The 13149-nt window shown below is 36.2% G+C and overlaps 1 protein-coding gene across 1 annotated transcript in view; it reads left to right on the top strand.

The window, feature by feature from the left end:
* AKAP6 (A-kinase anchoring protein 6) overlaps positions 1 to 13149 on the top strand; it is a 254431-nt gene that overhangs the window by 234826 nt on the left and 6456 nt on the right. Inside the window, exon 13 of the mRNA XM_083862864.1 lies at positions 10016 to 13070. Within this exon, the coding sequence (XP_083718990.1) occupies positions 10016 to 13070 (3055 nt within the window). The remainder of the gene's footprint in view (positions 1 to 10015; positions 13071 to 13149) is intronic.

The following is a 13149-nucleotide window of genomic DNA, read 5'->3' as shown; positions in this document are numbered from 1 at the left end:
CAATATGCCTAGAGAGTTTTCATTGTGTTTGGAGGGGTTTTTGCTATTTCCAAAAGCTGGAATGTGGCCATTTACGTTGTGTGCTTTCACCAGAAAAAAACTGTCTAAAACGTACCCACTTAACAGTCTTCCAAGACATTTCCAGCATAATTTTTCTGGAAAACAGACAGAAATTTTAAGAAATACATCTACTTAATATTTAAATGCACACATACATTTCTGTCAGAGGTACTATAATGTACATTAAATAATAAAATGTATATCATGAGCAATGATGATCTGAGTTTCACTTCTCCTTACAGATAAGATGTTTGTGTCATTGTTGTAGCTCTAATCCATATCCAGGTCTTCGTGTTTGGTGTATGCAGTAATATGTAAATTACCTAGCCAGCTGCGTTAAGCAGTGTTTGTTTATTCTATTTCTTTTGGCATAGCATACAACTGAATTTCTGCCAAAAATGTGGCTGCTTCAGGAACACTGCTCGAGTCGAAGGAAATTTTGAAAGGAAAGATATATTATAAATCTTTACTCTGTGAAACAGTATAATCAAAAGAAACTCTGTTCATAAAACCTCCTGTATTAATGTAAAATAATGAGTTTGTAAAATACAGTGAGCAAACAGAATCTTTTTAAAACAGTCTGTTTACATTGGCTTTGTAAACAAGAATACAATACTCAGAGGCAGTGACTTTTTTCATGCGTGGGAAGGATGACTAAAAGTGGTGAAACGTGAAAATGGAAAGTTTAAGAAAATTTATTTTTAAATGGCATATTAATATCCCATAACACATAGCAGTTAAGTGCATTTAAATTTAGAAATCAGTGACGTTTAAATGTTAAAAAATTGCATTAATGATGCGAGAGCCAACTACTTACACTTGCAGTCCTTTCAGTCTTCCAGTCTGACACTTCCTTTTTTATCAAGCCAGCTAATTTTCCCTCCTTTGTGAGGAGTAACTGTTTTCACACTAGTGCTTACCCAGCAAGCCTCCTCATTGTTTCATGGTTAATTATCTTCTTGAGCTTCACCTTCTCGAGAGAAGGGAGAAAGACTGGGCCTCCCCACAGCTCTAATGAAAGCTAAGTTTTAGAGATTCACTTTGTGAATAAATGCTGTGTCTGATCTACAAACATAATAAATGAGTTCCTAAACTTTATGGAGTCACAGGCTCATTCAGTAGGTTTACTGGTTTACTGAACAATTGAGAAAGACACTTTATTCTAAAAATCCATTTTGATTTTTAAAAGGGGAGGAATATTGTTTCAGTGTGAAACAAAATACCATAAACTTTTCCAAAATTTCTAAGCACTACACAAAAAGTACGTCAAACATACTGAAACAAACAGTTTCAGTAAAAACCTGAGCATCTGCATGAAACACTTAGAGCTAAAGTACTGCATATTAACAACATTTCTACTGATAACATTAGTACTAATAGCCCTGTGCCCTCCAGTCATTACTTTGTAAGCTCTTAGTGTTCATTGGACTTGTGCCTCACCAGCACTGAAAATTGTCATTGTGGGTAGACTGAAATCTTCAACCTATGTTTTGATTTGAGCCTGTTTAAGCTATGTAACATTTAAAATAAACTCAACTGTAAGAGAAGAAAGTTGAATAATGGCCATATATTTTGTAACATTAAGTTACTCCCAATTGTAATTTTTTCACTCTGTCAAACTAAGACAGGTGGGTATAAACCTCTCACAATAGTAAGATATAGTTGTCCACTACTTTACTTCTTCCAAGTGAATTTCTACAAAGTATGCTCATATCAAAGCGTTTTGCAAGGACCAAACCAAACTGTAAACTTAATACTGGTACTTGAGACACTGCACAGGACCTATTTAATATACTAGCTTAGACTGGAAATTCCATTCCTTTTTTTCCAGCCAGCTCCAGAGCTGTGTTGACATCTTTTATGTATAGAGAGAGGTATAAACATCATCACTTACCAGAGAAGGAGAAAAGAAGAGAATCTGGAAGTTTAAAGATGAGATGATCTTGGTAAAAGAGCTCTGCCTACCTAGGGACTGCTTATATTTGGAGATTAGACCAGTGTTTCTATATCTCAACATTTGAAGAGCAGCTTTTCTTAGATATAGGCTGTGTAATGGCAAGGAGCAATTGTGCTGTTGTAGCCTCAAAGTGCTTACCATTGTAATTTTGATTCATTGCCAGAACTCCCTGCCACTTACTGACAACTGTGGTGTTTAACTTAGCACTTGGAAATCCACAGGTGGGCAGACTGTGCAAGTACTTATAATATGCAGTATTCTTCTAGCCTTTGACTTAACAATGCTTGCTTATTGACTCCCCTCAAGTCGCTGTCTCAAATTTACAGATGGTGAATCAATCACTTCAGGAAACGCCAGAACTGAAATTGCAAAGAAATTACATTGAAAATTTTAATAAGGGGGACAAAGAGTCCATTCTCATTGATAATGTGAATTTGGTGGTCTCTCAACTGATTCAGAAGAAGAAACTGATGATAGGGACAGGTACTTTTCATGCAGTCCTGTTACTCATAAATAATAGATAAAGTCTTCCTTTCCAGTATACTGGAAGAATTTTTATTCAGAAATTCAAGTCTCTCTATTCCAGCTCTTAGTGAGAAAACTTTCTTTCTACATTTCTTCTAAGGTCAAGCTCCCAAGGGCTTATGTCCTGCTCTTTTGTACCTTATATCTGTCTATGTTTCTATGGTGATTCTTGCTCTTCAGAGTTTTTCACAAACCCTCATTTCTGCTGAAACAAAGCTCTTTAAAAAGCCATGATTTTGGTGTCCTGATGTGCCTGCTGTAGATTGGAGATGGCTATTGCATCTACTGTGTCCATTCATAGCATTCACTGAATTGTTCTAGTTTACCTGTTGAAGGAGTACCAGTTCCAATGTAAATGATACTAAATTGAAAGTATTATTAACAGTATGCAGACTTCTTAACTAGTACAAAGAGAAAGCAACAGTGATTTTATTGTGCCACTTTGCTTTGCTGGTACAAATTTGTTTATGAACATCTAAACGCAGAATGCAATTGTTTTGGCATAAATACAATATTGAACAGATTCCCTGGTTTTTCGGGATATTTTATAGTTTTTAACTATAAAGAAGCCATTTGGGTCAAATTTTGAGACTTTGCATGGATGTATCTGAGGTATAGTGCCAGGATTTGCTCTGTTCTGAACTATGTGTGCCTAGAAACACTTTGGGTTTAGATAAAGCCACGAATGTTTTTTCCAAGAGTTTCATAAAGGGCTTGTGATGGATTCTTGAACAAAGAAAATCATATATTTCTCTGAAGTAAAGGTGAGTTATGAAATGACATTCAAGGGCAAAGAATCCTGTCATGTAACCTCTTGACAGATGAAAAGAAAGCTACAAAGCAGGAAAAACAACAGTTGGTAAAATATGCCATGTAGCCATGTTTTCTCATCACAAAAAAAAAAAAAAAAAAAAAAAAAAAAGCCCAAATACAACTTGGGATATAGGTCTACATTGTAAATCTATTTGGATGACAATATTATTCAATATAAAAATGTTATAGATGTTCTTCTTTCTAGTAACATTTAAAGGGATTCTTTAGCAAATAAGAAACAGAGATGTTAGAAAGGATATGGTGGCAAAATAAAGAGGCAAATGCTTCTGTAGAGGATGGAAAACAGATAATGGGTAGGTCATTAGCAATGATACTTTGGACATGGAGCAGGGACTGAACTTGTTGAGTCCCTGGTTTTGCCTTGATCTGTGATCAAAGTTAGTTCCTGCAGGCCTTCTGCTGATGTGGCTCACCTTCTGTTTCAGCCTGGCTTGTACACTCCAGTGTGATGTGTGAGTGGAGTGTGATGGAGAGGCTGGAGTCTTTCTCTCTTCTTTCCATCTGCTACTGCAGGCAGCTTACCAAGGGAGTTAGAAGACCCTCATAGGACTCATATACAGGCACAACTGACCCCAGAATTTTGCCTAGAATCATCAAGTGACACAGAAATAGCAGAAGAATGCTTAGAGAATGTACAATTTCCCTGACTTCTGAAACACTTCTACAACTAGGAGTTAATAGTTTTCAGCTGGGCTTCCTCTTAAAATGTCACTGCAGTTATTTTACCTGTTGCTTATAAATGTGCTCACTAAGCTGCTGCCATGATAAAGAAAATTACCTGTTTTAAACCTAGATATGACAATAGTGGTCCTTTAGATTGTTATTTCTGAGCGTTATCAGAGAACTTAAGACATCATCATATAGACCTGAGCAATGGTGGAGGCTTTGTTGTTTCCAGCTCATACTGAGACCCTTTCAGGTGACATCTGTAAATGCAGAGGGCAGAGGCAAAGTCAGTGTCCTTCCTGTGCTACAGGAATCTGTGCATACAACCACCCATGTAGGAACCTGGTACTACCTGTAAGCACACCAGGCCCCTAAAAGAGAAGGAGGAGCTCTGCATGTGTAGGAATGAGTGTGTAATGTCATTGAGAGAGGCAATAATAATTGTTAAATGCAGTAAGAGGTTACCACAGATTTAGATCTTATTTTTGCTGGAAATAAATGTGTACCTGCTTTTAACTGCAATTATAACAAATATGTATGTTCATGTATATTTCTTTCTGTATAAAATATACTGCTTCCATATATTCTCAGCATATATTGTAATGAGTAGGCCACTTCAGTGTTATGCACAGGGAATATTATGCATATCCATATGCTTTTGCATATTAAAAAATGGTGTTGGGAAATGGGGATAGTTTTTTTGATGACTATGGTATAGGGAACACCATTTAGAAAATGAGTTTAAGTGAGGCAGAGGTGAAGTGGCACAGTACACATGACTATTTCCCTCAGCAGAAGTACTTGGCATGCTTGCATTTTTCAAAAGACAAAATCATGTTTGTCTTCCTTGAATGTGCACGCATTCCTGGAGGTGGGGGATGGTTTTCTGTCCCTTTTCTTTTTCCCCTGGCCCCTAAGTGCAGTTGAGTTTGGATAATTTGGCCACAGCAACTGAAGGATATGTTGCAGGGAGAGAGGAAGAACAGAGTTTGTATTTATTATTGTAAAAGCTCTTTTTTTTCATGTTAATTCCTTTAAAAGAATATAATAGTACGTAGGGGTTACATTACAAGCCTGTTTTACCAACACAAAGTATCTGTACTGGAGTAGCACATGCAAATGAAGCAAAAACAGAGAATCATTGTTTAATATAATTTGCTTCAGAAAAAAAGCTAAACTATTCTTGTTTTAGTAAAGGAAACAAATGAAAAAATGCATTTTGACACTTTTCCTTAAAGAGCATTGGGGCTGAGGAAATGTCTTTATTTGTCTTAATAACCTTATTTTTTTCCATTAACATTTTCTGCAGATTAACTGGTTAGCCATTAAACATCAACTCTACAAGGATTTAAGTACACACCTAATTGTGCTCACAAGGGTTATCCCACTGAAATGGGAATGCTTTCCTGAGCAAAATAGTTTTGGATTCAAAGTAGGAATAGCTGAAATCCTTAAAGCAGCACTTTCAAATACGTCAGAATTAATTTAACCTTTTAGTTTTCTGAGTCTATAATTTAATAGATTATTCACTTAATCTTGCTTAAAACTTTTCATGCAACATGAAATGCTTCCTAAGTATTGTTTATCTAGTGGTAATATGTAAAAAATAAGAATGTACATTGTATTGTGCATATTTTGATTCTTATTACATTGGGATTTTTTGTACTTTCCTGGTCAAAACTATTTGCCTTTTCTTACTTTTCTTAATGAGCTTAGAGATCTTCTCTAAATGTAGTGGTATTTAGTGAGTTTATAACTATAGAGGCCACTTGGACCTACTTTAAAATTAAATATATGTTTTTACTCACACATTCCTGCACATATGAAAAACAAGTTTCTGAATTCCAGGAAATTTAATGCCATCAGTTACAGAAGCCAGTATCCAAAAAGTATTTGCCAGACATACCTCTGCCATGTTTTGCCACAAGCTTCAGCAAAGCCAGGGCTTAAGAGTCAGCATATGGGGCTCGATCATTGAAATGTGAAGTTCTGTAGCACACTCCAAGATCCTCTTTAAAATATAGTTTGTCTTACATGTGGAGATCAGCATGTGATAGACCCCTTCCTGTTTGGGTATTTGCATTTCAGGAAGGGATCATAGAAGCAGAGAATCATACAGCCAGAGAATGATTTGGGTTAGAAGGGACCTCAAGGATCATCTAGTTCCAATCCCCCTGCCGTAGACATGGACTCCTTTCACTGGACGAAGTCACTCAGATACCTTGATCCAGGCTAGGTAGAACTTCCTTTGGAGTCTATAAGAACAAACTCTCTAGGAAAGGTATATCCTTAAATAACTGAAACAACATAAAAAATTTGGTGCAGCACTTACACAAGAAAAACTTTCTCAATTGGAAATGATAGCAGGAGATTTATCTACTTTGTAAAATATGAATTGTACAATACTGTACAGTTCTTTCAAATGAAAAACAAAGAAGAAACACCATTTTTTTTTCCCAGTAAAGTGAACAAACAGGATTTATCTCTGTCACTATCTGATATCTATCATTTGTACCACCCTCTGCATAACACCAAGTAAAGGATAAGCCTGGCAAATTTTAAATGTTCTGTTTGAAAGACATAACTATTACTATCATGATAACTTTAATTGTCCAGCATCCTACCTCTGCACTGAGAAGCCTGAAAAAGGGACATCTTATATGATTAAAAATAGTTCCTGGGTTTTTACCTAGCTATTGCTGTCAGTGCAAATGTAGCCTGGAGTGACACCACCTTGCATTCTTCACTCCAGAGATTTCTTTCAGAGGCTATGGTATGGCTCTTCCAAAAACTACCTCAATCTCCATATTGCTTGAACAGTTCACTAAATTTTGTAAAAAAAATAGGAAAAATATATACCTGTACTAAAAATGCCAAATACAAAATACATGTGACCTAAACTGAGTGGTTTGTTTCAAAGTTAAAATGTTTCCTATACCTTGGAAGGGCTGCCAGTGTAGCTGATAACCATTGCAATTGTACTTCAAGGGATGTGATGTTTATAACTACAGTAGTAATTCACTAATATTGATTTAGTCAGTTCCTTGGACAGAGAAAGCTATAGAAGCAGATGACCATATCTACATAAGAACCTTTGCAAGTATAAACAACAATCAGATGGAAAGTAAAATAAAATAAAATAAAATAAAATAAAATAAAATAAAATAAAATAAAATAAAATAAAATAAAAAAAAAATCCCCCGCCATCAAGTTAAGCCTGTAGAACTTCTGAGCATATGCCAGGTCTCAGAAAAGCATGTACATTTTAAGAATAAAAAAATAGACTTTGAAGTGGGGAGCACTCAATGAAGATGAATGGGCTGAGGTCACAACTCTACATGTTTTATTGTTTTAGTCCATCTGCCTTGCTGAACAAACAAGGCAGCCAAGTGTTGATTTACAGAGGGAAGGTTATCTTCCTGACCAATAAGGACCAAATGTTTTGTTTTGAGAAACAGAATCCGATTCTGTGGAACATAAAATCCTTGGAACCTGCTGCTGATTTCCTGCCTTCAGTAATTTCTTCTTGCAGCTGGCAGAAGCTTAAAACAGCAAAATCATGCAGTTTAGGAAACTTCCAACAGCAATGTCTTCATTATGCTGAGTACAATAGAGTCCTAAAACATGACACAGAGAAAATGAGCCATTAAATCTGATTTCTTTTTTAATCTAACAGGTTTTCAAATAATTATATTCTCTTGCATTTTATTTAAATGTTAGTTAAGGGTCATCTATAGGTGGGAAACTGAGTCCAACTAAGTACAAACCAGGAGCTTTTACTAAAACATGGCAAATTGGCAAATCCAAATAAAGATTTCTGGACTCCACAACGTACAGAACTGCTCTGATAGCCATAGCTGTCTAGCAAAGGGGTGTTTTTGCAGGAATTTAACTTTAGCCAATGTCTTATGGGGTAAAAACAGAATTTTAACAAAGGTGTTCTATAAAAGCTTTGGGGTAGGTAGATCTACAAAGAGACTCAAAACTTCAGCATTAGTCATGACAGATTCATGAACTACCGAAGGCCTCCTAACCTGCCAAGAATGAAAAAATTCTTTCACAACTGCAGTTCAGCCCATTACTTGCAATATCTTAACACAGCTGCAATACTCAGGGACCTACATTACAGCTAAGGCAAATGAAGCATGAGGACACAGATTTATCTTAGATGGAGAGAGTCTTGATTTATCAAGTAAGTTAATAATCACATCACCCCGTTGAATGGTGGATAGCTGCCCAGTTTGGAGGAAATAATTCCTCCTGATTTCCTTTGATTGTTTTAGCCTTTTGTTTACTGGACATACTGGGATAAATAGCCTTGTGTCTTGCACAGAAACAATGCCACCTATATCCATAGTCAAATAGGCACTGGAGCAGAGATTTAGCACTGTCTGTGTCTCTTGCTGGTCAAACATGCCAAACACAGCACTGCAGGACAAAATTCTCCTCATCTACCTATGACCAAATTTGTTTTATGCAAAATTACAAGCAGGCTTCCTTTGAGAATAGCATGTAGGTAGGGCTTCTTCTGAGAGAATAGCTTGGTTCATATCTCTTATGCCCAGTCTGGCAAATTGTCCCCGCCCAAAATCTGTGTCCTAACTATTGAGCTCACAAAAGGGCTGTGAAGCTTTAGTTCCTACTTCAAAGAGAGTTTCCAGCTGAGAATTGAAGTCGGAAGTACGTGCCTTTCCCTGCACAATTAACCTTGGCTGGGTCTTGATGAATCTAAGTAACCAAGTTGTGAAGAACTGTACTTCTTTGGACTACAGCTTCATATTATCTGCTTTATATTTGCTGGGATTTGCTCTTGCTGTTTGGCATGGTGTCAATGCTGTATTTGAAAAACATCACTTGCTCAAAGAAAATTAAGGAAAGCAAGAGATCAGAGTTGAATGGTTTCTTGGAAGAAGTGTTTGTGCTTCTGGATACAGTGATCACTGTTCAGCTGTTCAGATGATTTAAACTAAACATTTCTACATTAGTCAACAGTTCTATTACAAGACTCCTTGTAAAAGCAAAGCCTTCTCTAATATGGAGGCCTCTCAGGAAATAGAAAAATAAAGTGAAAGTAATTTGTGCTTGGACCCCAAATCAGGGACCATTTCAGTCTTGTTTTCAAGGGCTTAAGGTGGTTGGGTACTTGACAAATCACATCTGAGTGAGAAAAGTTGTCAAGGTGTTCGTCCTCTTCCACACATATTTCTGGAAGGAACAATTCTTGTTATCATATGTTCTGAGTCATAATAACAAATATTACTGGAAAGTTACAAATCTTTAAAAAAGAAAATTAAGTTTCTCTCACTTATTTATCAGTCCTTTTCCAGAGAAAGTTACCAGGGCAGACCTTATTTGAAACTCATGCAGTACTTGATCTTTCAGCTGAACTATTAACATTCATTAGTCTTACTTACTGGTCATTTGTACTGCCTTTATTATCAAGCAAAGAATAAATACAAATTCTAACAAAAATTCATCAAGACTTGTGATCACTTGTTTTAAGGCTAACTACATAGAAGTTTGTTATAAACATTTCAAAAATCCTTTCATAAATCCTTTACATATTAACTGTTTTAAACTTAAGCAGGCTAAGAAAGATTTTAATATAACCAACATAACTGCATGTTTTTTACAAACACACTTCTGTGTGATTCCAAGTTATATATTTATATATATTATATATAAAGTGACTAACCGCAATTAACTATATTAAAGACAAGTCAAATTTCTGTATTATATTTTGGCAAAAAATAAGAAGAAAAAGAGTAAGAAGTCTAGGAAATCTTTCAGAATATAATGGGGTTTTTTTTAATTGATCATTTAATACCACACAAGATATAACAAAATTAAAAGCCTATTAGTGATCATTGTTCCAAACCTGCACTTTACTTCCATTAACTTACATGATTTTAGTGGAAGCACATTTAAAATACAGCTGTAAATATTTTTAATCTTTGACTTTTTCTTTTACAGGAGCCTCTAAATGTTATTGATCCCAGTTTGATGGATTTAAATGGTCCAAGTGAAGATGCACTAGAATGGGATGAAACTGACATAAGTAATAAGCTCATCAGTATTCATGAAGACTTAAATGATCCTGATCAGGAGCTCAATAAGGATGATCTAAACCAGAAACCTGCTTCAGAAGAATGTGGTGATAATGATGTGAATGAAGATGAAAGTATCAATAATCATGGAATTTCTCTATATTGTCCCAACATTACTTCCCCTCCAAATCCTCACATCTATCAGGTCTATAGTCTTCATAATATTGAATTATCAGAAAAAAAACATATGCCTTTTTTGAAAAAAACATCCAGACTCTCTAATGTAATGCAGTCTAATCTTTTAAACAAAAGTCTCAGTAAAGACTCATCATTTTCATCTACCAAATCCCTGCCAGATCTAATAGGAAGTACCACATTGGCAAAATCATGTAATTCCATGTATCAGAGTGGGAACATAAGCAGGCATTCTGAGAGTGAGAGTGGGATAGTGAGTGAATGTGATACAGAAACTACAAATAATTCAGAAATTTTTTTGCTGAATGATATTGAAAGCAGTCAGAGTAATCCTGAAATTGGGAATGTGGAAAGCCAAGTGGATAATGTAATAAAACCAAAACTAAAGCAAGATGAAGAGGATCACACTAGTCTTTCAGATGATTTCCAATTGGCTACTTCTGCATGTTGTGGAAGTGAAAATGATGAGGATTTGAACAGCATTACTATGTCTAACCCTGGTTGTCTAGGAGAATTGCAAGGAAAACATGATGTGCTTACATTTTATGATTACTCATATCTTCAAGGCTCCAAATTCAAATTACCAGTGATAATGAAACAATCACAGATTGAAAAAACACATACAGAGGGTGGTTTGTTTCATGACTTTTGTTTTGACAAAATACCTGTTAAATCTGAACATAAGTCTGGAGAGTCACAATCAGATAGGTTTATTCATGATCGTACTCTGGCAAGTATCTGTGGAGAATCAGATCCCAATTCCTGTAAATCTGCAGAAACTATAAGAAAATTACCTATTACAGAGAATGCAAGACAGGTTTCAACTTTATCTCATAGTTCTTCTTTAGAATCTCTGTCTGTAGTAGGTGATTTGTTCAGCTCAGGTATTTTTAAAAGTGGAGATGGTCTTCAGCGAAGTGCCTCTTTGGAGAGCTGGCTGACTTCCTACAAAAGCAATGAAGATCTTTTTAGTCATCATGGCTCTGGAGACATAAGTGCAAGCAGTGATTCTGTTGGAGAGCTCAGTAAAAGGACATTAGATCTTTTGAATCGCTTAGAGAATATCCAGAGTCCTTCAGATCAAAAAATAAAGCGCAGCATCTCTGACATAACACTCCAAAGTAGCTCTCAAAAAATGTCTTTTACTGGACAGCTGTCTTTAGATATTGCGTCATCAATCAATGAAGATTCAGCAGCTTCTCTCACTGAACTCAGCAGCAGCGAGGATCTTTCTCTCTGCTCTGAAGACATTGTACTACACAGAAATAAAATACCAGATTCAAATGCATCATTTAGAAAACATCTTAATAGATCTGTAGCTGATGAGAGTGATGTCAATGTCAGCATGATTGTTAATGTCTCCTGCACTTCTGCTTGTACTGATGATGAAGATGACAGTGATTTGCTTTCAAGTTCCACCCTTACCTTAACTGAGGAAGAGCTAGGTATCAAAGATGAAGATGACGACTCCAGTATAGCAACTGATGAGGATATTTATGAAGAATGCAATTTAATTTCAGGACTTGATTATATAAAAAATGAGCTCCAAACTTGGATTAGACCAAAATTTTCCTTGACAAGGGAAAAAAGAAAAAGTAACCTCAGTGATGAAATTCAGCGCAGTAAAGAAGTTAGTAACGAAACATCAAAGGCCACAGATACATTAAGCATTGAAACACTATTGAATGGTTCAGTACAGAAAATATCAGAAAATAATGGCAATAGTAAGAATATACCATGTGATCATGAAAAAGGGACAAAGAGTCACCCAATGAAAGACATCTCTCAGGTTGTGAAGGATCAGCTTGTGGATGATATGGAGAATGGCAATGTTGAAAATACTCTTGGCAGTCAAAAGGAAGATCTTGTTAGAGTAGCAGCAACCCCCAAAACTCATGCATCACTTGATGTCAGAGAAGCTGAAAATGAGTGTGGTATCTGTGAAGCATTTACAGACAGTTCAGATGATTCTCACATGGATGGCAAGGAGACTGTTCTGTCCTCAGCTGGATCCAGGAACTCTCCAAGAGAATGTCAAAGTCATCTTCAGCCTGATCATCACTCTGCTGCTTTCTCTCCTGCAAAAAAGCCTTGCCTTGAATCTTCCTCAGAAATTAATTCTGTAGGCATACAAGATACAGCTTTACAGCCATCCTTACCTACTGGTCAACAACAGAGAATAAACATTACTGAAAAATTTCCTGTTTGCTGTGCTGCCTTGAAATCCAGTGAAGCAGAATGCAACTCATCAGCCAATGGCCTTGATTTATGCTGTAACTGTGAATCTGCTGATTTTGATAAAAAAAACATAGAAGATGGCTCCGTACACAATTTTGTGAGGGAGATAATAGACATGGCATCAACAGCTTTGAAAAGTAAGTCACAACCTGAATGTGAGTCATCTGCTCCAGCTTCATTAGCACAGATCAAGGAGAAAGTGTTAGAACACTCTCACAGACCCATCCAGCTAAGAAAAGGGGACTTCTATTCTTATCTTTCACTTTCTTCTCATGATAGTGACTGTGGAGAGGTAATCAAATACATAGAGGAAAAGAGCAGCACTCCTGTGCCACCAGACTTCACAGATGAGAGAGAAGACATTGAATGCTTCTTTGAAGCCTGTCCTGAGGAAGAACGGGTTGAGCAGCAGCAGTCTATTTCTAATGATTCTTCTGAAACACAAGTTGAGCAGCAGCAACCTATTTCTAACCCTATTTCTGAAACATCTGCAGAGTCACTAGGTGAAGTGACTCCAGAGTCATTAGAAGTTAAAACTTCTTCTGAAGGTAGGGGTTTATCTTTCTTATGTGGGGATGACAATGATGTAAATATTCCAAATACTAACAAAAAATGTGCATCAAGTAA

This window comes from Zosterops lateralis (assembly GCF_965231275.1).
Source record: "Zosterops lateralis genome assembly, chromosome: 6".
NCBI lineage: Eukaryota > Metazoa > Chordata > Aves > Passeriformes > Zosteropidae > Zosterops > Zosterops lateralis.
This window is presented reverse-complemented; position numbering and strand designations above follow the sequence as displayed.